Source organism: Hemiscyllium ocellatum, chromosome 32, assembly GCF_020745735.1.
Source record: "Hemiscyllium ocellatum isolate sHemOce1 chromosome 32, sHemOce1.pat.X.cur, whole genome shotgun sequence".
Classification (NCBI taxonomy): Eukaryota; Metazoa; Chordata; class Chondrichthyes; order Orectolobiformes; family Hemiscylliidae; genus Hemiscyllium; species Hemiscyllium ocellatum.
This window is the reverse complement of record NC_083432.1, coordinates 44675822-44697834: the sequence shown is the minus strand read 5'-3', so window position 1 is coordinate 44697834 and position 22013 is coordinate 44675822. Positions and strand designations below refer to the sequence as shown.

Below are 22013 nucleotides of genomic sequence, written 5' to 3'. Positions count from 1 at the left end.
TGTTAGGGAGGGGCAAAAAACACTGCCTTGCTACCAACACCCATTCACAGAATGAATAAAATGTAGTGAAGTCTATCATGTTATATGATCAGCTTGGACAAATGTCACCAATAAACCCAATGAAGACTTCAGGAGGAATGTCATTGCTTGGAATGAGAGAGAGCTGTTGGTTGAGGGAGATAATATAGATTCATTTAAATGGAAGCTAGATAACTCTGTGAGAGAATGGAAAGAAGGACATGCTGATAGAATGGGATTAAGTACTTTGGAGGAGGACCGTGTGGAGCACAATGCCAGGACAAATCAGATAGACTGAATGGCCTGTTTCTGCTTTGCAAGTATTATGCAATTTTATGTAGTTGTGGCTGATCTGTTCCGGCCTACATTTGGTGAGAAGGAAGAAGTACATTAAGAATTTTCCTTCAGAGATTCTTGGCATCCCTACAGTGTGGTAGCAGGCCATTCAGCCCATCAACTCCCCATGGGTTTCCTCTGGGCGCTCCGGTTTCCTCCCACAATCCAAACCTGTGTAGGTTAGGTGAATTGTCAATTACCCATGGTATTCAGAGACCTCTACATTAGGTACATTAGTCAGGGGTAAATATAGTATAATAGGTTAGGAGAATGGGTCAGGGTGGGTTAGTTTTCGGAGGGGTTGGTGTGGACATATTGGGCTGAAGGACCTGTTTACACACTGTAGGGATTCTATGAAGTCCACACTGATCCTCTGAAGAGCATCCCATCCAGACTCACCCCCAGACCCTATCCCTGTAACCCTGCATTTCCCATGGCTAATCCACCCAGCCTGCACATCTGTTAATACATTGGACAATTTAGCATGGCCAATCCACTGAACTTGCACATCTTTGCACCGTTGAAGGAGAACTAAACAGTTTTAGAAAATGGGGTTTTTTTGGATATGAATAATATTCATCAGCCACATTTATTCAATTATTGCCCAATTGAAATGTAGGCAATCGCATCAGTGGGAGAAATTTAGCTATGACTTTCCCAATCACTGAGGAACAGGCAAGGGGCAGGAGGTTTAGAGGGGACTTCAGGAGAATTTTGTTTTTACCTATAGGGTTGTGGTGATCTTGAACTCACCGGGAATTACAACACTTAAAAGATATCTGGATGGGTATATGAATAGGAAGGGTTTAGAGGGTTAGGGGCCAAATGCTGGCAAATGGCATTAGATTAATTTAGGATATCTGGTTGACATTGACGGGTTGGACCAAAAGGTCTGTTTCTATGCTGAACACCTCTATAACTCCAAGGCTAAAAGGGTGGTAGATATGGGAGTGCAGTGGAAATGCCTCAGCAGAGAAAACTACAGGTCAACATTACATAATGCAGGAAATTTTGGAAGTGCTCAGCATTTATCAGTTTCTTAAAATAAAGACCTTCACCAGGTTGTCAGCTCCATTGTATGTTTCCTGCATTTTCTGCTTTTCTTAAAAAAACAGAACTGTCTCATTCTGAGTGCAGTGTTGCCCACCAGTGAGAGAAACAATCCAAAATCAGGAGCTAACTGCCTTGAACACTGACGAAGTGGTGGCTGAGAACATTAAAAATTTGTTACTCTCAGCTGAAAGCTAATGCTTTTCTCCTTGTCTGTATTTACTTTCAACCAATGTAATTGCAATGTGGGGAGGGGATTTGACACTTATCACTGGTCTTAAGAGTATGGATAGAGGCCTATCAATCCATTATTTCAATACCAGTTATCAAATGTCCATCTATTCTAATCCCATTTTCTTGTAGCCTTCTATGCCGAGGTATTTCCAGTGCACATTTAAATTGGGTTCCCGTGTCTACTACCCTTTTAGCCTCGGAGTCATACAGATATACAGCACAGAAACAGACCCCTCAGTCCAACTCATTCACGCTGACCAGATACCCTAAGTGAATCTAGTCCCATTTACCAGCACTTGGCCCATATCCCTCTAAACCCTTCCTAGTCATCTACCCATCCAGATGTCTTTTGAATGTTGTAATCACACAAGCTTCCACCACTTCATCTGGCAGCTCATTCCACACAATCACTACCCTCTCTGTGGAAAAGTGGCCTCTTGGGTGCCTTTTAAATCTTTCCCCTCTCACCCTAAACATATGCCTCTAGTTTTGGACTCCCCTAGCCTGGGGAAAAGACCTTGGCTATTCAAGATTTATAAACTTCCAAAGGTCAGCCATTAGCCACTGATGTTCCAGGGAAAATAGCCCCAGCCTAACTGGCAAACTTAGATTTTTCAGAAGGCTCTTGGTTACAAACCTCACAGAAGGTTGACTGGCAAAATGACAGAAAGTAGATACTTGGTAGTTTAGAACTTGACTATTGCTACAAAAAAGGCATATTTTGTCAAAGGTCTTGTACTCATCAGGACAATTCACAAGAATACGCAAGGAGACATCCAACATTTATATTGCATGAGTTGGCAAATGAACTCTGAGTGGTAGAAATATTATCATAAGTATGCACCAATTAATGGTGATTGACAGTTAACTGCCAGGCATTGTTTAAATTTTAAACCAGTCAGATTGACTCTGATCATAATGTTGTCCTGATAAATGAACCAATGAATAGCTGTCACCTATTTTGTTAGTTGTAATAGGAATCATATTATTGTCATTGGGGTTTGTCAGATCTCCGGGACGACAGGACTTATCCTTGAAAAGAGATTGTGGAACTGGATACAAATTATCTTGAGCTTGAAAGAATGAGGGGTGATCACACTGAAACTTACAAAATACTTAAAATAATAGACAGGGCAGATGTAGGTAAGAACTAGGTGTCACAGTCTAAGAATAAGGGGTAAGCCATTCAGGACTAAGATAAGGAAAGCTTTCTTCACTCAGAGTTGTGAACCTGTGGAATTCTCTCCCACAGAAAGCTGTTGGGGTCAGTTCGTTAGATATATTCAAGAGGAAGCAGGACATGGCTCTTGTGGCTAAAGGGATCAAGGGATATAGAGAGAAAGCAGGAGTGGGATATTGAAATTGCATGATCAGCCATGATAATATTAAATGGTGGTACAGACTCAGAGGGCAGAATGGCCAACTCCTGCATTTATTTTCTATGCTTTCTACATTTTTCAGATGTTTGCCTAGTTGGGAAGGCTAGAACCAGGGGACGCATTTAGCATAGATATGGAAATTTTTAAAATTTTACTTGGACAATTGCAAATCTTTGGAATTCTCTGCCCTAGAGGGCTCTAGAACCTTAGTCATCAAGTCAGTCATATATTTATATTGGAGACGGTCTTCTAAATATCAATGATTTGAACAGATATGGAAGAAGTCTGGAAAAAGATTTGAATGGCTGACTCCTGATCCTATAATTGATATAGCGAGAGAAATAACAGGAGATAAAAAGAAATAGGGAGAGCAAGGAAGTGACAGCTTGTGTGAGTATGAGTGAGTGTGAGACCGAGTGTGAGAATGAGAGCAAGTGTGAGTATGCAAGTAAGAAAGAGAAAGAGAGCGACATTGAGAGAAAAAGAGTGAGTGAGTACATGAGAGAGAGTAAGCATGAATGTGAGTGTGAGATTGATTGAGTGAGAGCATGAGTAAGTGTGGGAATGAGTGAGCATGTGAGTGAGCATGAGAGGGAGTAAGAGTATGAGATTGAGTAAATGAGCATGAGTGAGTGAGCATGAGAGTGAGTGAGTGAATGAGTATGAGAATGAGTGAGAGTGATTGAATGTCAGAGAGTGAATTAGTGAGTGAGTGACTGAGAGGATGAGTGTGCAAAAGTGCAGCTGGGAATGCAAAAGAAAGATTGTGAATGAAAAATTGTGTGAAAGAAGAGTGCAGAGAAAAAAAACAACTGGGACATTGAATGCATTTGCAAGCACTTGATAATTCTTCCTTAATATCAAGGTCTGGGTTTGAACTCAGCTCCTACAACAACAAGTGCATAGATATTCTTCATTTGTCATTAGCGTGACATTGACACCTCCGCTGAAAGACAGCACACCTCAGATAGAGCAGAACTCCATGAGATTTGCACTGAAGTTTTCACGTAAACAACATGCTCATGTATTTGGGATGGGACTTGAACCCACAAGCTGCTGAATCAGGGTGATACCCACTGAGCCAAAGCCATGCTCACAAACAATAACCAGATGATGAGTAGCTTTCTTCATTTTGTAAACATAATGTTAACATCTATGAATAAACACAAAAAATATATTCAGATGTTTTAAAAAGCTCCCATCTCCTCTAAATGCATTCTCTCCCCAAAGCTTTCAGATGTCACAGACACAGGTCATGTACTTACCCCATGTTTGACTGTTTTGGCAGCATGGGCAGCTTTCTTCTTTGCATCATAGTGAGTTAAAATGTCGATTATAGCCATAAAAAAAACTTCTTTACTTGGCGCATCTGGAAAATCAGCCAGTATTACTGACATTAGAGAACAAGACTATTACAATGCAGTTATGATACCAGCTCTAGAATACAAAATGTTTCTTCTAACAATTTTGTACACAGCAACGTTGCCCAGTTATACACACTGACTTTCAGAACTCATGCAATTCTCCAAGATCCTGGGGGGGAGCAGTGAGAAATGGAACTGACCAGCTAGTGTGCTGCAGAGTATTTCAGGCATGAGTCATTGGTTAACCACAATTTGTGCAGCAATGGTCAATTAGAGTTTCCGGTCATTGCCTTGACAATTGTGCATACCTCATCAGTAATTACACTGGGAAAGTAGTGAAATGCTGACAATAACACAACCAAGCCAATAAGCCCGTGGCTTGTAAAATTTGAAATAAAAGCAACCCGCAAATTGTACTTCATGTCAAGAAGTTCAATTGTAATATCATCCTCATCACTTGCCTCTCAGTAACGTCAAAGTAAACTGCAGGAAGCCCAACTCCACCTGGTCATCTGATCCAAATGTTAAACATAAGGAATGGGACCCAGGAGTAGGTCACCCAGCCCCTCAAGCCTGCAATGCCATTCTCTGAGATCAGGCTATTCAACCCCAGGAGAAAGTGAGGTCTACAGATGCTGGAGATCATAGCTGAAAATGTGTTGCTGGAAAAGCGCAACAGGTCAGACAGCATCCAAGGAACAGGACATTCGACGTTTCGGGCATAAGCCCTTCTTCAGGAGGGCTTATGCCCGAAACGTCAAATCTCCTGTTCCTTGGATGCTGCCTGACCTGCTGCGCTTTTCCAGCAACACATTTTCAGCTATTCAACCCCAGGCCTCACCTCCACATTTGTGTCAGGTGCTCCTGGCCCTAAATTCCTTGATACTGTCTACTATTCATCTTCAGCGATCTAGCCTCCACAACCTTCTGATGTATAGAATTTCAGACATTCTTAGTGAATAAATTATTTTGCCTCTCAATTTTAAATTAGCATCCCTTTATTTTGTAACTAATCTCCCAAGTTCAAGATTCCCTCACTATTGGAAACATCTTCTAAATATATATCATGCCCAGGCCCCTCACAATCTTGGTGCATGGTTAACAGCTATGTGCATTATACAATCTATACATTTTCTGAATAACTAGACAAATGATTCTTTAACTTCCTTGCTTTCAGGTACTCTTTTCAAATAGGTTAGTAATCACAAACAATTAACACCCTCCATCTAACTTGTAGCATCGTATATTCATCTTGGAACAAAGGAGATGTAGGGGAGATGTAGGGGAGATGTGATCGAGGTATTTAAGATTATGACAGATTTGGGTAAAATAGATAAAGAAAAGCTGTTCCCATTAGTTGATAGTACAAGGATTTAAATTCAAGATTTTGAGAAGCACTGTGGGGGGAAGAATTGGGATGGGACACAAGGAAGATTTTTAAACATTTTTATCATGCAGTAAATGTCATGACTGGTAAATGGTGGCTCAGTCATTAGCACTGCTGCCTCACAGTGCCAGGGCAGCGGGTTCAATTCCAGCCTTGGACAACTGTGTGCGTGTTTGCATGTTCTCCCTGTGTCTGTGTGGATTTCCTCCGGGTGCTCCAGTTTCCTCCCACAGTCCAAAATTATGCAGAGTTTAGGTGGATTTGGACATGCTAAATTGCTCCATAGGGTACAAGGATGTGCAGACTGGGTGGATTAGCCATGGGAAACATGGGGATAGTGTGAGGGGGTCAGTCTGGGTGGGATGCTCTGGGTCAGTGCAGAATTGATGGGCCAAATGACCCCTATATGCTCTAGAGTTGTATAGTCTGGAACTCTGCCATGATCAATGGTTTCAAAAGGAAATTGGACGGACGCTTTGAGGAAAATAAACTTGCAGGGTTTCAGGGATAGAGTGGGATTGGTTTGCTTTCTCTATCGAGAGCTGGTACAGACTTAATGGGCTGAATGGCTTGTTACTGTGCCATTCTCACTATGATCAGGAAATTAATATGCTGCCATCTGAGTCAAGACTTAACCACAATAAATCAGGGCTATCAAACAATGCCTGCATTTTTTAAACCGTCTACTCATTTTATATCAGGACAACAAAAGAGCTTTAACACTCAAGGGAGGTACTTAATTTGCAAATAGATTTTTTTTTACAAAACACACATTTACCTCTATCCAATCCTTTAACAACTATAAAATACAATGCATGGCCACCAAGTTGCAGTAATAACCAAACAGCAGATAAATATTTCAGACATAAAACACATATTGCAGAGCTATATATTTTTACAACTACAACACTGCCCAAAGGTCACACTCCTCCCCCAATAAGCCTTACGGGCAGCTTGCTCCATGTGCTTCGCTGAACTTCCCTCAGTTTCCAAATAGCTTTATTTAATTTAGCCCCAATCTCTTCAAACAGGAACAATGTACTGGGCATCTGGCTTACAGATGTTCAAAGTAAAATTACTAATTTTACTTAATTTTAACCAATCATGTTATTTGTCCAGTTGTTAATGACTCCCAAATGAACTAATTTTCAACAGGCTTGGCATCTTCATTAGTGACTGCAGAATCGTCATGTCCACCTGCTACCCCTAATGGTTTTTTAATTACCAGGCCATGCAGTGCACTTGCATTTTTCACGGCACGTTTCTGGTCCTCATATATTTATAAAAGCATTTTGTTCTGGAGATGTGGGCCTTTTTGTTTTTTCAAGCAACTGATTTTAAATCAAAATGGCTCATTAAGCAGGCATTCAGAATCAGCAACTAGACTCATATTTTAAGACAGATTTGGAGGGCGGCTCTAACTGGAAGCACTTTAGTGAAAGTGTTAGTAATCCAATAGCTGTTGCTGACATTTTACCAGAATATATCGAGATTTAGAGTCATAGAGATGTACAGCACAGAAACAGACCTTCAGTCTGACTCGTCCATGCCACCCATGTATCCTAACCTAATCTCATCCCATTTGCCAGCACTTAGCCCATATCCCTCTAAACTCTTCCTTTTCATTAATGATTTGTTGTTTTTGAATTTCAAATTAACAATCCAATAGCTTAATCACTGCACTGTCATTATCCTCTTGCATACTTAATGAAATGTCAGTAACCAATGCCCACTATAAGAATGGCCATTCGACCCACTCTACTTCCTTCAGTAACATCTTGAAGTTCCTCTGACTATAGCATTTAATCAGCTTATTTTCACCTGATATAATATCATCTGACTTGTTGTTGTCTCAGCTGCTGAAACCTTCATCTATGCATTTGTTATCTCCAGGCCATTGCAATGCGAATCTGGGTTTGCCTCCCACATTCTAACTTCTGCAAAGTGGAGATCATTCAAAAATCTGATTTTTTGCCTCCCCTAAAGCTCTCCACTCACTTTCTTCCTTAAGATCCTTCCAAAAACCATTTTCACTAATATTGTTTGATGTGGCTCAGTGTACAATTTTGCTTTATTAACCCCCTGAAGCATCTTGGAATAGTTTATTATGTTAAAGTTGCTAAATAAGTATTGGGTTGGTGTTCATTCCACAATAAACTCTAATTAATAAGACAATCACCTCCTGCAAATTTCACTTCTTATTATCTCTAAATATATAATTTGTCCAATTGTTCCTCTTTAAACCATTTCCAAGTATATACATGCGATAGCAGGGTGCAACAATGGAGTACTCAGCTGCAATGATCACTGTACATCCTTGTTCTTTAGTTTAAGCCAAGTGTTGGCAGTTCACATTGATCATGTTGAGAAGGGAGAGTGTTCTGCAATTGTCAGCAAGCCACAATCTCTGTTTGATTCGGAGAGTTAGAAGTGACTCTTACACATTTTCTGCAAACAAAGATCCCGTAAACAGCAATGTGACGAATGATCAATTGAACTTTTTTTGGGTGATGTGGGTTGAGGAGGAATGTGAACACTAAGAGAACAGTCTGACCTTATTTGACCTTTGCCACGTGGAGCCTTGCACAACAACTGAAAACAGGCAGGTGGGGACACAGCAAGTGGGTAATACCAGACTGAAACAGTGACCAGATAGAATGATTTAAAACAAAACTCAGATCAAAACCATTAACAATGGTTATAGTGTTTAAAAATTGATACAAGAAAATATGCTGAAACTGACATTTGAAATAAATGAAGTAAACACTAAAACTGACCACTGTGGATCTGCGAACAAATCATAATGTAATGGTTGCCCTTACTTCACCAAATCACCTTAGTTAAAACTTTAATCCACGTTTCCCTCCAGCTTTCTTGTACTCCTCAGTTGCTATACATATCCATTCTGACTAGAATTTAAACTGCAAACCTTTGCAAAATGTGAATAATGGTCAGAACAAATTTACAGAATCTCTGTCATCATAGTGCAAGATATAAGGGTCATCAAGTGTAGATCACGTGCCATCTTAATCAGCTTCCTTTCCTACAACCCTGACCCCACCTTGCACTCCCCACCCCCCAACATGTACAAACACAGTCTCCAGCAACAGACTCTAAAACAGGAGATGTACAGCATCAGCCATCATCAATTCTCAAACCTCCAGCAACAAGCATCAAACAAATCTTACCACAGTCTTTGACCTGTCATAACACAGTGACTGATGTTACAGTATAGGAAAAAGACCAAGATAAATAATATTTTCCATTAGTTCTGACAATGCACATCATCTTGCTTGTTAAGTCTAACAAACTCATATAGAAGTCAATGAAAACAAATGTACAGCTGGAAGCAATAAGGTTCAATTAACACTTAGACCATGCACTGCTGAGCTGTGGTTCCAGAAATGTGTAAAATACTAAATAATCAAAGCTATGCTGATGTGCTGTATAGACTCACCTCATTCTTAATCAGATCTCACCTCATATAAATTAAAACAGATTACATTTAGATACCAACTTTAATATGGTGAGTTACCAAGGCACTTTACAGGATGTTATCAAACAAAATGCAACATTGAGCAATTTAAAATGATATTAGAACAGGTAACTAAAACCTTGGTCTTGGTCAGAGGATTTGGTTTTAATGAATGCCTTAAAGGGAGAAGGGGCAGCAGCATCAAGAGGAATACAGAAAGGATTGTAGATCTACAGGATAATATTGAAAACCAGATAGTTCATTTAAGACTAATGTAAATTCTGAAGTAGAAACAAAACAATACAATTCTTTTGTACAATTTACTTTGAAGTGAACACAGAAATAGGCAAATAGTAACTCAGTTACTTCTATATTGAATGTTTAAGGGCTAGTTTCCACATCCCCCAACAGTCAAGAAATGAATTTGCCACCCTCGTTAGTGCTGGCTGCAGAGAAGGCTGAGTTTGAAAAAAAAAACAGGACTTTTTGCTTGCTGGACAAAGTGAATTTAATAATTTTAGTCTGGGGTTGTGTGTAACCTCGGCAATTGCTAACCAATGCTAGCTTCGCATGTTTTTAAGATAAAATCTGCGTCGGCGGAAAAAGCATTTTAAAAGAGAACAAGTTTACAAAATCTCTCTCATCCAGATGCAAGATGTAAGGAACACCCACTGTCTGTAAATCAATGCCACATTGAACAGCTTCTTTCCCTACAATACCATAGGGACCCCGAAAGTCAGTGGGAAATTAGATGCAAATCTGTAAGGAGATCTCAGATATCTGTAGGAAAAAAATAGGGTTGTAATGGGAGGAGATTTTGACTTTCCAAACATTGACTGGACTGCCATAGTATTAAAGGCTTGGATGGGGAGGAATTTAAGTGTGTACAAGAAAATTTTCTTATTCAGTACATGGATGTACCTACTAGAGAAGGGGTAAAACTTGACTCAAGAGGGAAATCAGGAGGGCAAAAAAGGGACATGATATAGCTTTGACAAATATGGTTAAGGAGAATCCAAAGAGATTCTACAAATACATTAAGTAATAGGGAGATCATAGGGTTCCTTAAAAATCAACAAGATCATCTATGTGTGGAACTGCAGGAGATGGGTGAGATACTAAACAAGTATTTTGCATCAGTATTAACTGTGGAGAAGGATAATGGAAACTAAATAACGTGGAGAAATAAATAATGATCTCTTGAGAAGCATCCACATTATGGAGGAGAAGGTGCTGGAGTCTTAAAATGCACAAAGGTGGATACATCCCTGTGACCCGAAGCAGGTCTTTTTCAGAATTTTGTAGAAATCTAGGGAAATGATTGTTGGGTGCCTTGCTGAGACATGTGGATCATTAATAGCCAAGGGGAAATGCTGTAAGACTGGAAGGTGGCTAATGTGATACTATTATTTAAGAAAGGTGGTAAGCAAAAGCCGGAGAACTATAGAACGGTAAGCTTGGTGTCAGTGGTGGCTAAGTTGCTGGAGGCAATTCCGAGGGACAGAATTTAGATTAGATTAGATTCCTTACAGTATGGAAACAGGCCCTTCAGCCCAACAAGTCCACACCAACCCTCTGAAGAGTAATCCATCCAGATCCATTCCCCTACCCTATATTTACCCCAGACTAATGCACCTAACACTATGGGCAATTTAGCATGGCCAATTCACCTAACCTGCACATCTTTGGATTGTGGGAGGAAACCGGATCTCCTGGAGGAAACCCACGCAGACATGGGGAGAATGTGAAAACTCCACACACACACAGTTGCCCAGGGGCAGGAATTGAACCCAGGTCCCTGGCGCTGTGAGGCAGTGCTAACTACTGAGCCACTGTGTTGCCCTAAATTTACATGTATTTGGAAAGGCAAGGACTGATTGGGGATTGTCAACATGGCTTTGTACATGGGAAATCAACTTGACTGAGTAGCTTGAAGTGACAAAGAAGATTGATAGAGGCAGAGTGGTGGACAAGATCTATACGAACTTCAGCAGGGTGTTCAATAAGGTTCCGAATGGTAAACTGGTCAGCAAGGTTGGATCACATGGAATACAGGGAGAACTAATCACTTGGGATACAACATTGGCTTGAAGGTAGGATTCAGAAGGTGGTGGTGGAGGGTTATTTTTTGTACTGAAGACCTGTGACCAGCGGTGTGCTGCAAGGATTGGTGCTGGGTCCGTTGTTTTTTGTCATTTACAGAAATGATTCGGATGTGAATACAGGAGGTACGGTTAGTAAGTTTGAGGATGTCACCAAAATTAGTGTAGTGAATTCATGTAGTGAACAGTGAAGAAGGTTATCTCAGGACCTTGAGTAAATGGGCTCAGGAGTGGCAGATGGAGATTAATTTAGTAAGACAAACAAGGGCAGGCTTGTACACCTAATGATAGAGTTCTGGGGAGTGTTGCTGAGTAAAGAGACTGAAGTGCAGGTTCATAGTTCCTTGAAGGTTGAGTCAGAGGTAGACAGAGTGGTGAAGGTGGTGTTCGGTATGCTTGCCTTTATTGATCAGTGCATTGAGTATAGGAGTTGGGATGACATGTTGTGGCTAAATAGGACATTGGTGAGGCCACTTCTGAAATACTGCATTAAATTCTGGTCTTCCTACTATTGGAAAGATGTTGTTAGACTTGAACAGATTCAGAAAAGATTTACAGGGATGTTACCAGGATTGGAAGGTTTGAGCTATAGGGAAAGGCTGAATAGTCTAGGGTTATGTTCCATGGAGCATTAGAGGCTGAAAGGTGACTTCATTGAGGTTTATAAAATCATGTGGGGCATGGAAAAGGATTCTTCCCAGATGCCATAGGTTTAAGGTGAGAGGGAAGATACAAAACAGACCTAAGGGGCAACTTGTTCATACAGTGGGTGAAGCCTGTACGGAATGAGCTGTGGCAGGAGACAGTGGAAGCTGGTACAATTACAATATTTAAAAGGTATCAGGATGGGTTCATGAATGGGATGGGTTTAGAGGGATATGGGCCAAATGCTGGCAAATGGGACTGTAATAATTTAGGACATCTGGTCAGCAGAGATGAGTTGGACTGAAGGGTCTGTTTCTGTGCTGTACAACTCAATGACTCTGTTAGGAGACCAGGGGAATTTTCTTTAAGCATTGTGACAGACATTGGCAAAGTCTCATTAAAAGCCTTGAAATTGTGACATTAAGCCTTTTCCTACCAACACTGCAAATTATTTGGTGATGTGCTCCCAAAGTATCCCTGAAGAGGTCAATGATTATCTGCCTTCCCATGGGACACCCTGGGTTGCAATCAGAAGGGAGAAGGTACATTCTGGAAGGTAATGAATACAAATGGGAATGTGCAGAGGTGAAATCCAAGATCACAGGGAGAACATAAACCTCGGGATGACCAGTTTATCTTCAATCACCAAAAATGCCAAATGTGACAGAGTCTGCTGAATACATGTTGGACTTGTCAGCCATTCCAGGCCCTATCGATCCCAAGTGAAAGCAAGTCATACTTGAACCAAAGGGACTGTCTAAGCCAAAAAAAAGTGCTTCCACAATGGCATGAAAGTAAAATACTGCAGATGCTGAAAACCTGAAATAAAAAGACAGAATGCTGGAGAAACTCAGTAGATCTGGCAGCATTTGTAGAGAGAGAAACACGGTGAATGTTTCAGACAGGACTCTTCTTCAGTTCGGAATAGCAGCTGGATCGGACTTGAAATACTAACTGCTTCTTTCTGTACAGATGCTCTCACAATAGTGTTAAGTATCAAAAGCTTTAAACTAAAGTACCTTTTTAAAAAGAAATGTTAACAATCTGCTTACTGTCATAGCTCTTTATAGCATATACATCAACTGTTGGATCAAACTCTCCTGGTCCAAAAATTCGTGGAAAATTCAGCATATTTCCAGGACTGTCTGGTGGAGTTCCATATGAACCAACTGGATGACCCATTCCATCATTTTCACAATCTTCTTCGTCGCCTTTCTCCTCCACTTCCATCTCTTCTTGCTCGGCACGATCCACATCATGGATGCCAACTAACAGACTGTAATCCATGATCTTCAGCTGTGCTAAAAACTGTTAAAGAAACAAATTAAGCAAAGTTAGATTGTTTGTGTATCTGGTCAAGGTTATCACTCGGGCAACACAATATGACTGCTCATAAAGTCCTAAAGGTATTTGAACCTATTTATCAATTTAAAGTGAAAAATCAATCTATATGCTGAAGAACAACGCCCCATTGCAAAGCAGACACACTGTAGTACACCAGACCTTGCAAATACAGTCTTTACGTAGCATGAAACCCCACCACCACACTAAGACCCAATAGTGGGTCGGTCCAGCTTGCTTCAAATTGAAAGCAAATTTCCTGGGACCCACAAAGATTCATGTCTAGAAAACATAAAGAGTGTCCTTAAATTGGTGAATACTGAGGCCTTTCATGAGGTGGTCACCATCTGTGAGACAGCCATACAGAACAAGCTGGCATCACAGGCACACTGTAGTGCAACTTGAAAGCAATACTGGTGCACATTAAGTAACAGCTTCATTACGACTGATTGCAGAGGCAAGACCATTATAGAGAATTATTTTAAAAAAAACTCATTCACGGGATGTGGGTTTTTTTTGACGAGGTCAGCGTTTATTGCCCATCCCTAATTGCTCAAGGGGTTGGTGAGCTGCCTTTGAACTTCTGCAGTACATTTAATGTAGGCACACCCACAACGTTGGAAGGGAGGGAGTTCCAGGATTTTCACCCAGCGACACTGAAGGAACCATAATATATTTCCAAATCAGTATGGTGAATCTGCTGCCCTTTTCCTTCCAGAAGGGAGTGGTTGTCAACTTAGAAGGTGTTGTGTAAGAAGCTCTGGTGAAATTCTGCAGTGCATAATGTGAATGCTACACACCTGGAACAACTGGGCATGTTGGTGGAGGAAGTAAATGTTTATTGATAGAGTACCAATTTTTGCCCTGAATGATGTCAAGCTTCTTGATTATTATTGGAGCTGCACTCATCCAGGCTAATAAGGAGTATTCCATCAGACATGTGATTTGTACCTTGTAGATGGCAGACAGGCTCTGGGAAATGAGAGGTAGTTACTGTTGCAAAATGCTTAGACCCTGACCTGCTTTTGGAGCCATAGTATTTATACGGCTAATCCAGTTCATTTTCTGGTCAATGGTTACCCCAAAATATTGACAGTGCAAGATTCAGTGCAAGATGGTAATGCCACTGAATGCCAAGGAAGCATACAAATAAGGTTGCAGTAGCTTTGCAATGAGAAAATATTAAATAGCATTGGAACAATACATTTTTCAATATCAGAGCGTATGGTTCGAAACACAGGGATGTATAATCAAGAGGATGCCAACCATTCTTAAAATTCTGTTTTGCCAATCAATTAAATCCCAGCTGATCTATATGTCAACTCCAACTCACCTTGGAGGGATGGTGACATTAAAGCATGTAGTGAAGACTAAGTGGTTGGTAAAACAGAATGTAAAGAATGCTTGGCATCTTCTTGTTTATACATCCCTTTGTTTCTAACCATAAGCTCTGATATTGAAAAATGTATTGTTCCAGTACTATTTCATATTTTTTCGTTGCAAAGCCACTGCAACTTGATCTGAATGCTCCCTTGGCATTCAATGTCATTACCATTGCTGAATCTCCCACAATTTCTGAGTCTCAAAAATCCAGTCAGGATACAAGTAATCAACTGGCACAGGAGGCAAACATTGTTTAATATCAGGTCTCTAAATGACCAAACACGTATTCAAATAGGAATCATTTTGGAAGCACTGTACTTTCTCAGTGGTCTCAGATTTTCTAGAGGTAAATTGCAACAACAAATACTGACCTCAACATCACGCTTGAGTTTGTCCAAAAACATCTTTTTGTTTTCGTCTCCAATTTGAATTCTCTGCCCTTCATTTAGGAAATCATTGTCTTTCAGTGTTGGTAATTCCTTGGCCTGCAGCAGAATAAGACAGATCACACTCAATTATAAAACACTGTACATGATGGACATGGACATTGGAATTAATTCTATTTTTGAAAAAAAAACTTGTTTGTGACACGTCATGGCTACTCTTGCCAATTGCCTTGAATGTTGATAGAAATTCTGATGAATTTTCTTCCCCCAAGTACAAGGCTTGTTTCACCACTTCAGTAAGAGACAACAATCTAGTTGGTTTAGTTTAATCCAAACATAACTGATTCTCTAATACACATAAATAAAGGGAATTTTCTATCCTATTCATCTGTAGGGATAGCAACATTTTGTTTTCTGGGGGGGGGGGCACTGCAGAATAAGTGCTTTGAAAAATATTGCAAAGTACAGTCTGCTACTTTAAGATCCTTATGCACACACTGTAAAGCCTGTGGCATCTGAAATGTGACAGACTTGCTAGACACAAGATGATTACACTTGCATTTTTATGTAGCACCAATAAATAATTAAAACGTTCCGAAGAACTACCAAACAAAATGTAACACCAGCTCATACAAAAAATATTAGTGCAGGTGACCTAAGTTGTTAGGTTTTAACAAGTGTCTTATGGAGAGATGGGTACAGATATCGAGAAATTTAGAGAGGGGATTTTATTATTTAGAGCACAGGCAATTTAAAGCACGGCTATCAATGGTGAAGTGATTAATATTGGGGATTTGCAAATGATGTGTGGTTTATAAGGTATTTCCATCTGAAGAAACGTATTTGCTATAGTGTGGACCAGGAATCATTAAAACTATTTGCAAACCTCCATTTTCATGATGGACCCATCATTCGAGCACTTATTTTATCAAAACAATGAATCATGTTTAGAATGGTAGAATCATAACTGTGCTGAAAAGGCTCTTCATACCAACAAGTCTGTACTGCCAAAAATGCACCATTACCTACATAAGTTTCACTTTCCTGCACTCGGCCCTATAGTCTTATGTTTGTTTAGCTCCAAGTGTTCTCCGTGTAGCCATAGTTTGAATCCCAAAAATTCAATATCAACACAATTGCTTAAAATGAGGTTGACCAATGCAAGTGACCACTACAGACATCAGTCGTATGGGCACCTACTTAGTAACAGTTATGCATACAACCAACATGTTGTACCACGTCAATCACATAGGAAGTGACAGTAGAAATCTGAGTCACATGTCCAGATATAGTGACACAGATGTCACTTGAAGTAGCTTGACTAAATCATTATGCTTTATGCATACATTTAGATTGTGACCATTAGTTGGATACTTATCCACCAAGTTCAATTCAGTCTGCATTTGCAAAATTCAGAAAGGTTCTTTCACTTCCTAGTTCAGGGGCATCAAGGCCAACTTTGACATGCTTGTAGCCACCTTAATGTGGACCTGCTAAATCCACACAAGGCAGAGATTGAGCTTAAAATGATGTTCCTTTCTCACGATCATTGATAACTCAAACTGAACCCTCTGACTTTTTAATTTTAATACTACCAGATCAACCAACATTTACAGTCAAAAGTTACAAACATACAATGTGGGGATTTTAATTAAGTTTTCTTTATAATTCACTTGCTGAAAAAGATAGTTATTTGTTGCAACAGAATTTCTCATTTTTCAGTCTTGTAAGCCAATGGTTTGCATTATGGTGATAAACTCAGTATTAAACACTGACAGGTAGGATGAAGAGCTTATGCTCGAAACGTGACTCTCCTGCTCCTTGGATGCTGCCCGACTGGCTGTGCTTTTCCAGCATCACACTTTTTGGCATTAAACACTGTCAGCTGCTTTGCCACAGAGGAAGATAGTGAGACAAGTTGGAACATGATTTGCTGGCCTTGGTTTTCACCAGACTCTTCTCAGCCAGCTGATCACTGCATTTCTGCTCGTTGCTTCCAATACCGTAGCAGTCAGCTCCAAAGATCACGGCCATCAGCAATGATTTTCCAGTGGACAGCAACATGCTCACCCAGCTTCATATTTCGCTCACATGCCCCTGTCGCAGAGGGATAGATGCCCAGGCCGTCATGACCCAGTGGCCAGTTCACCAGACAGGAGGTCTTTGAGTATATGGCTGCCATCCATCTGATAAACATACTTGAGTCAGCACAAGCATCGTATTTATGTTCCAATTATATTCCAAGTATAAAAATTTATACTTTTTAATAAGCAGTTTCATAACATTTCCAACCAAAGAAGACACTTTTAACCAGAGCACAATCTGACTTCATCTCATTCAATGGAAAAGGCAAACACTTCCCATCAGCACCCTGCATTATTACATTTTGATTCAGCAAATGTTATGAAGAGAAGTCCAAATCCTTTGTTAATGTTAAACTCTGAGCTTAACCAGTATGTTTCAGGATAACAATCTTGTGAGGTTCCTTCTCAAAAATTCTGGGACTTTCCCTTCAAACCTGTGGCATTTATTCCCACTAAAAATATCAGATGCAATTAGATTCATAAAGCATTCTACTATACATATTGAAAATCAAAATGGCTTTGTCGGTTATGACAACTTATTTGGGGAGGGAAGATCTATCCCTAAGTGGTTTGCAGAAAGCTTTACTTTCTGATGCTTCTTTCCATGTGGAAATTCCTCTTGTATGCACCAAGGCTATTTATTTAGTCCATTTCCTTTACTGATACAGTGTTTTCTGAGGACTATATGCAAATAAACTCCACCAGCTCACCATTCTGTTTCCTACAATTTGCTTTTTTAGATTAGATTACTTACAGTGTGGAAACAGGCCCTTCGGCCCAACCAGTCCACACCGACCCACCAAAGCGCAACCCACCCATACCCCTACATTCACCCCTTACCTAAGGTACTACTTTAGGTAAGGGGTAATTGACCTAACACTGCGGGCAATTTAGCATGGCCAATTCACCTGACCCGCACATCTTTGGACTGTGAGAGGAAACCGGAGCACCCGGAGGAAACCCACGCAGACACGGGGAGAACGTGCAAACTCCACACTGGGAATTGAACCCGGGTCTCAGGCGCTGTGAGGCAGCAGTGCTAACCACTGTGCCACCATGCCGCATGTGTGACGCATGTCATGGTAATGAGAAGTATTGGTTTCTCTACATTGCTCTTATTCTCTGTATGCACAGCAGGCCAGGCAGCATCTCAGGAATAGAGAATTCGACGTTTCGAGCATAAGCCCTTCATCAGGAATAAGAGAGAGAGAGCCAAGCAGGCTAAGATATAAGGTAGGGAGGAGGGACTAGGGGAAGGGGCGATGGAGGTGGGATAGGTGGAAGGAGGTCAAGGTGAGGGTGATCAGAGGAGATGACCTGGGGGGTGCAGTGAGAGAGGGACTCACTGAAATCCTTGTAGAGGGAGGAAGAGAGGGCTTATGCTCGAAATCTCTCTCTTATTCCTGATGAAGGGCTTATGCTCGAAATCTCTCTCTTATTCCTGATGAAGGGCTTATGCTCGAAACGTCGAATTCTCTATTCCTGATCTCCAGCATCTGCAGACCTCATTTTTTACTCGAAGATTTTAACCTACTGCGAATCCTCTTACAAGGATGCCTTCCTTGAAGAAGCTCTCTTCCTCCCTCTACAAGGATTTCAGTGAGTCCCTCTCTCACTGCACCCCCCAGGTCATCTCCTCTGATCACCCTCACCTTGACCTCCTTCCACCTATCCCACCTCCATCGCCCCTCCCCCTAGTCCCTCCTCCCTACCTTTTATCTTAGCCTGCTTGGCTCTCTCTCTCTTATTCCTGATGAAGGGCTTATGCTCGAAACGTCGAATTCTCTATTCCTGAGATGCTGCCTGGCCTGCTGTGCTTTGACCAGCAACACATTTGCAGCTGTGATCTCCAGCATCTGCAGACCTCATTTTTTACTCTTATTCTCTGTATTCCATGTTCAATTAACTGGGTCAGTTTCTGCCTTCTCCCTAAAACCAGATTACTGCTCCAGTCTCCTTACTGGTTTCCATATGGCAAAGTTTGGATATTTGGATGCTGGTGAGAAATATCATATGCATCTCCCACAGGAGCTTCCTCTTTGACCTTAGCTACCTGCCATTCATCCAAATAAGAACTTTACTTGTTAATGGAATACTATTCCTGAATTCTTCCATAATGACAAAGTCCCTCGAATTATCAAAGGTTTGCTCAAACTATTAAGTTCATTTGTTCCAACAAACGACACTAGAGATCCCATCATGTTTACTTTTTCCCAGAAAATTCATTAAATATCTGACTGGGTTTGCCTTAAAATCTAAATCTTAACTAGCAAGCTTCAGGAACAAACTAATAGGAGATAAGTGCCACCACTCTAACTGTCTCACAATTTGAGGACAGGTGTTCTAAAAAAAAAAACTAGGATACACATCCATCAATTTATTAGCCAGCACACTTTGTAGCATATCAATGAGATCTTTTGAGGTCTTCAATCCTTTAGCAAATTCACAAATGAGAGAAAATATCTGCTTCTCCTTATGACCAATAGAAAACTTTTTGGTTAAATCTAACTTAAGAATGGGACCTCCTTCCTTGTCCAAACTACTATACTCTCCTAATGTCCAAAATCTAAGCTTTTAATTATGTAGATCATGCTTCATGATTTCTTTCTCTCTTTGAAGTTTAAGTTCAAACATTTGCATCGCTTTTTCTCTCTCAAACTGCTTTAGTTGCGACAGAATTCTAGCTAACTCAAGCTGCGAACCATTTGGCTTGTGCTCTTCTTCCAATCCCAGATACTGTGCTATGACCTCAAGTGAATCCATCTACTTTAGCTTAAATTTTTCTGCCAATGTATTACCTGATAAATATTTACAAATCATTTAGGGACAGATCTTCCTTATTCAGAAAAGTCAATAGCCACAGTGAGATCAGATGATGTCGGATCAGAAACAGGCAATTTAGACCACTGACTCTGCTCCGCCATTCAATGAGATCATGGTTGCTCTGATATTCCTCAACTCCACCTTCCTGCCTTTTTCCCATAATCTTTGATTCCCTTACCAATTAAAAATCTGCTTAACTCAGCCCTGAATAGGCTTAACAACTCAGCCTCAACCCCTTTGTGGGGAAGAATTCCAGAGATTCACTACCCTGAAAGAAGAACTTCCTCATCTCTGTCTTAAATGGGCAACAGGCCCAACCCACTCAACCTGTCCTCATAAGACAGTTCCTCCTTACCCAGGATCAGCCTGGTGGACCTCCTCTGGGCCATCTGCAAAGCCAGTATAGCCTACCTTAGACAAGGGGTCCAAAACTGTTCACAGTATTCCAGTTGTTGTCTAATTGGTGCCTTGTATAGTTTTAGTAAACTTTACCTATTCTTATACTCTTTTCCCTTTGAAACAAAAGACAACATTCCATTTTCCTTCCCCATTACCTGCTGAACTTGGATGGTAGCTTTTTACAATTCATGTACGAGGATCCCAAACCTCACTGTTATGTAGCTTTTGGCATTCTTTCTCTAGTTAAAAAATATTCAGCTGCTCAATTCTTCCTGAGAAACTGCGTAACCTCATATTTCCCATATTACATTCCATTTGTTAACTTATTGCCCACTTGCTTAACCTGTCTATATCACCTTCTGCAGACTCTTTGCATCATCCTCATTATTTGTCTTCCCACCAAATGTGACATCATCCTTTCATGTATATGAACCCTCAGTGAAATGTTATAAGATCTCTCTGTTTGGAAGGAAGGAAATTTCACTTTTGTGCTTACAACATGATCAACACCACTTGTCTTCCATAATTAAATGGCATTGTATATTCAAATCTCTGAAACAATATATTCTTGACTGACTGAAAATGTACCACTTCAAATATCTGCAGCTGCTTGCCCATCTGAACCTATACATTTAATTTTATTCCAGTTCTTCAGATGGGTGTCAGGAAAGAAGACCATTTATGATTTCCCAGCTCATCCGTAAAGTATCTTCAGAAGCAGTGTCAGTTTATTTTTCTTTAATTTCAGTGCTTCTACCTCCAATGCTCAGTTGACTGACCGTTAATTTGTAGATGATGTCTTCTCAGGGTTGTGTGTTTCAACTGTGGGTCTTCATATGACTGACCAGGCGAAAGTGAGTACTGCAGATGCTGGAGATTAGAGTCAAGATTATAGTGATGCTGGAAAAGCACAACAGGTCAGTCAGCATCCAAGGAGCGGGAAAATCGATGTTTTGGGCAGGAGCCCTTCATCAGGAATCTGATGCCCGGTTGAAGGGCTCCTGCCCGAAAAGTCGATTTTCCTGCTCCTCAGATGCTGGCTGACCTGCTGCGGTTTTCCAGGACCACTCTAAATGTGACTGACAAGGCCAATTCTCGACTGCCAGCCCTCTGAGCACATGGTGTAGGGTATTCCAGGAGGTGGTATGATCTGGAGTCTTGGATATGCTTCCTTTTCTTCCCTCCTCGGCTACTGCGTTGTCTCACTGTTAAGTTGTTATGAGTCAAAATGTGATGCAGCTTCATGGTCAATTTAATGCTGTTCTGAACAATTGCGGGTGAGCATCAGCCACATATTAAATGACACTGCTGCTGAACTTCAACAATGGTTTTAGAACATCTTTGAAGCATCTTCTTTATCTTTCCCTGGGAAGCTGGAGATCTGAGAGTTGAGGAAACATGACTTGTTGGAGGGTGACAGTTTGCGGCCATCTGGACAACGTCCAGTCCATAGTGGTTGGTTTGTCTGAAAGTGACAAAATGTGGCAAAAGCATCACTGATAGAATTTCTTCACCTTCTCTCATTTATTTTTACATTACTCATTCATGTGATATGTGGATTCCTTCACTGTTACAGAGTCACATGTAGGCCAGACCAGGTAAGAACA

The 22013-nt window shown here is 40.7% G+C and overlaps 1 protein-coding gene across 5 annotated transcripts in view; it reads right to left on the bottom strand.

Moving 5' to 3' along the window:
• LOC132831016 (phosphatidylinositol 5-phosphate 4-kinase type-2 beta) overlaps positions 1–22013 on the bottom strand; it is a 120862-nt gene that overhangs the window by 5699 nt on the left and 93150 nt on the right. For 3 of the 5 annotated variants that reach the window (XM_060849040.1, XM_060849042.1, XM_060849045.1), the window contains 3 exons: positions 15086–15199; positions 13043–13298; positions 4283–4407 (listed from right to left, as the gene is read on the bottom strand). In XM_060849040.1, coding sequence (XP_060705023.1) covers positions 4283–4407; positions 13043–13298; positions 15086–15199 — 495 coding nt within the window. The remainder of the gene's footprint in view (positions 1–4282; positions 4408–13042; positions 13299–15085; positions 15200–22013) is intronic. The other 2 variants (XM_060849041.1, XM_060849044.1) reach the window with 1 other exon arrangement.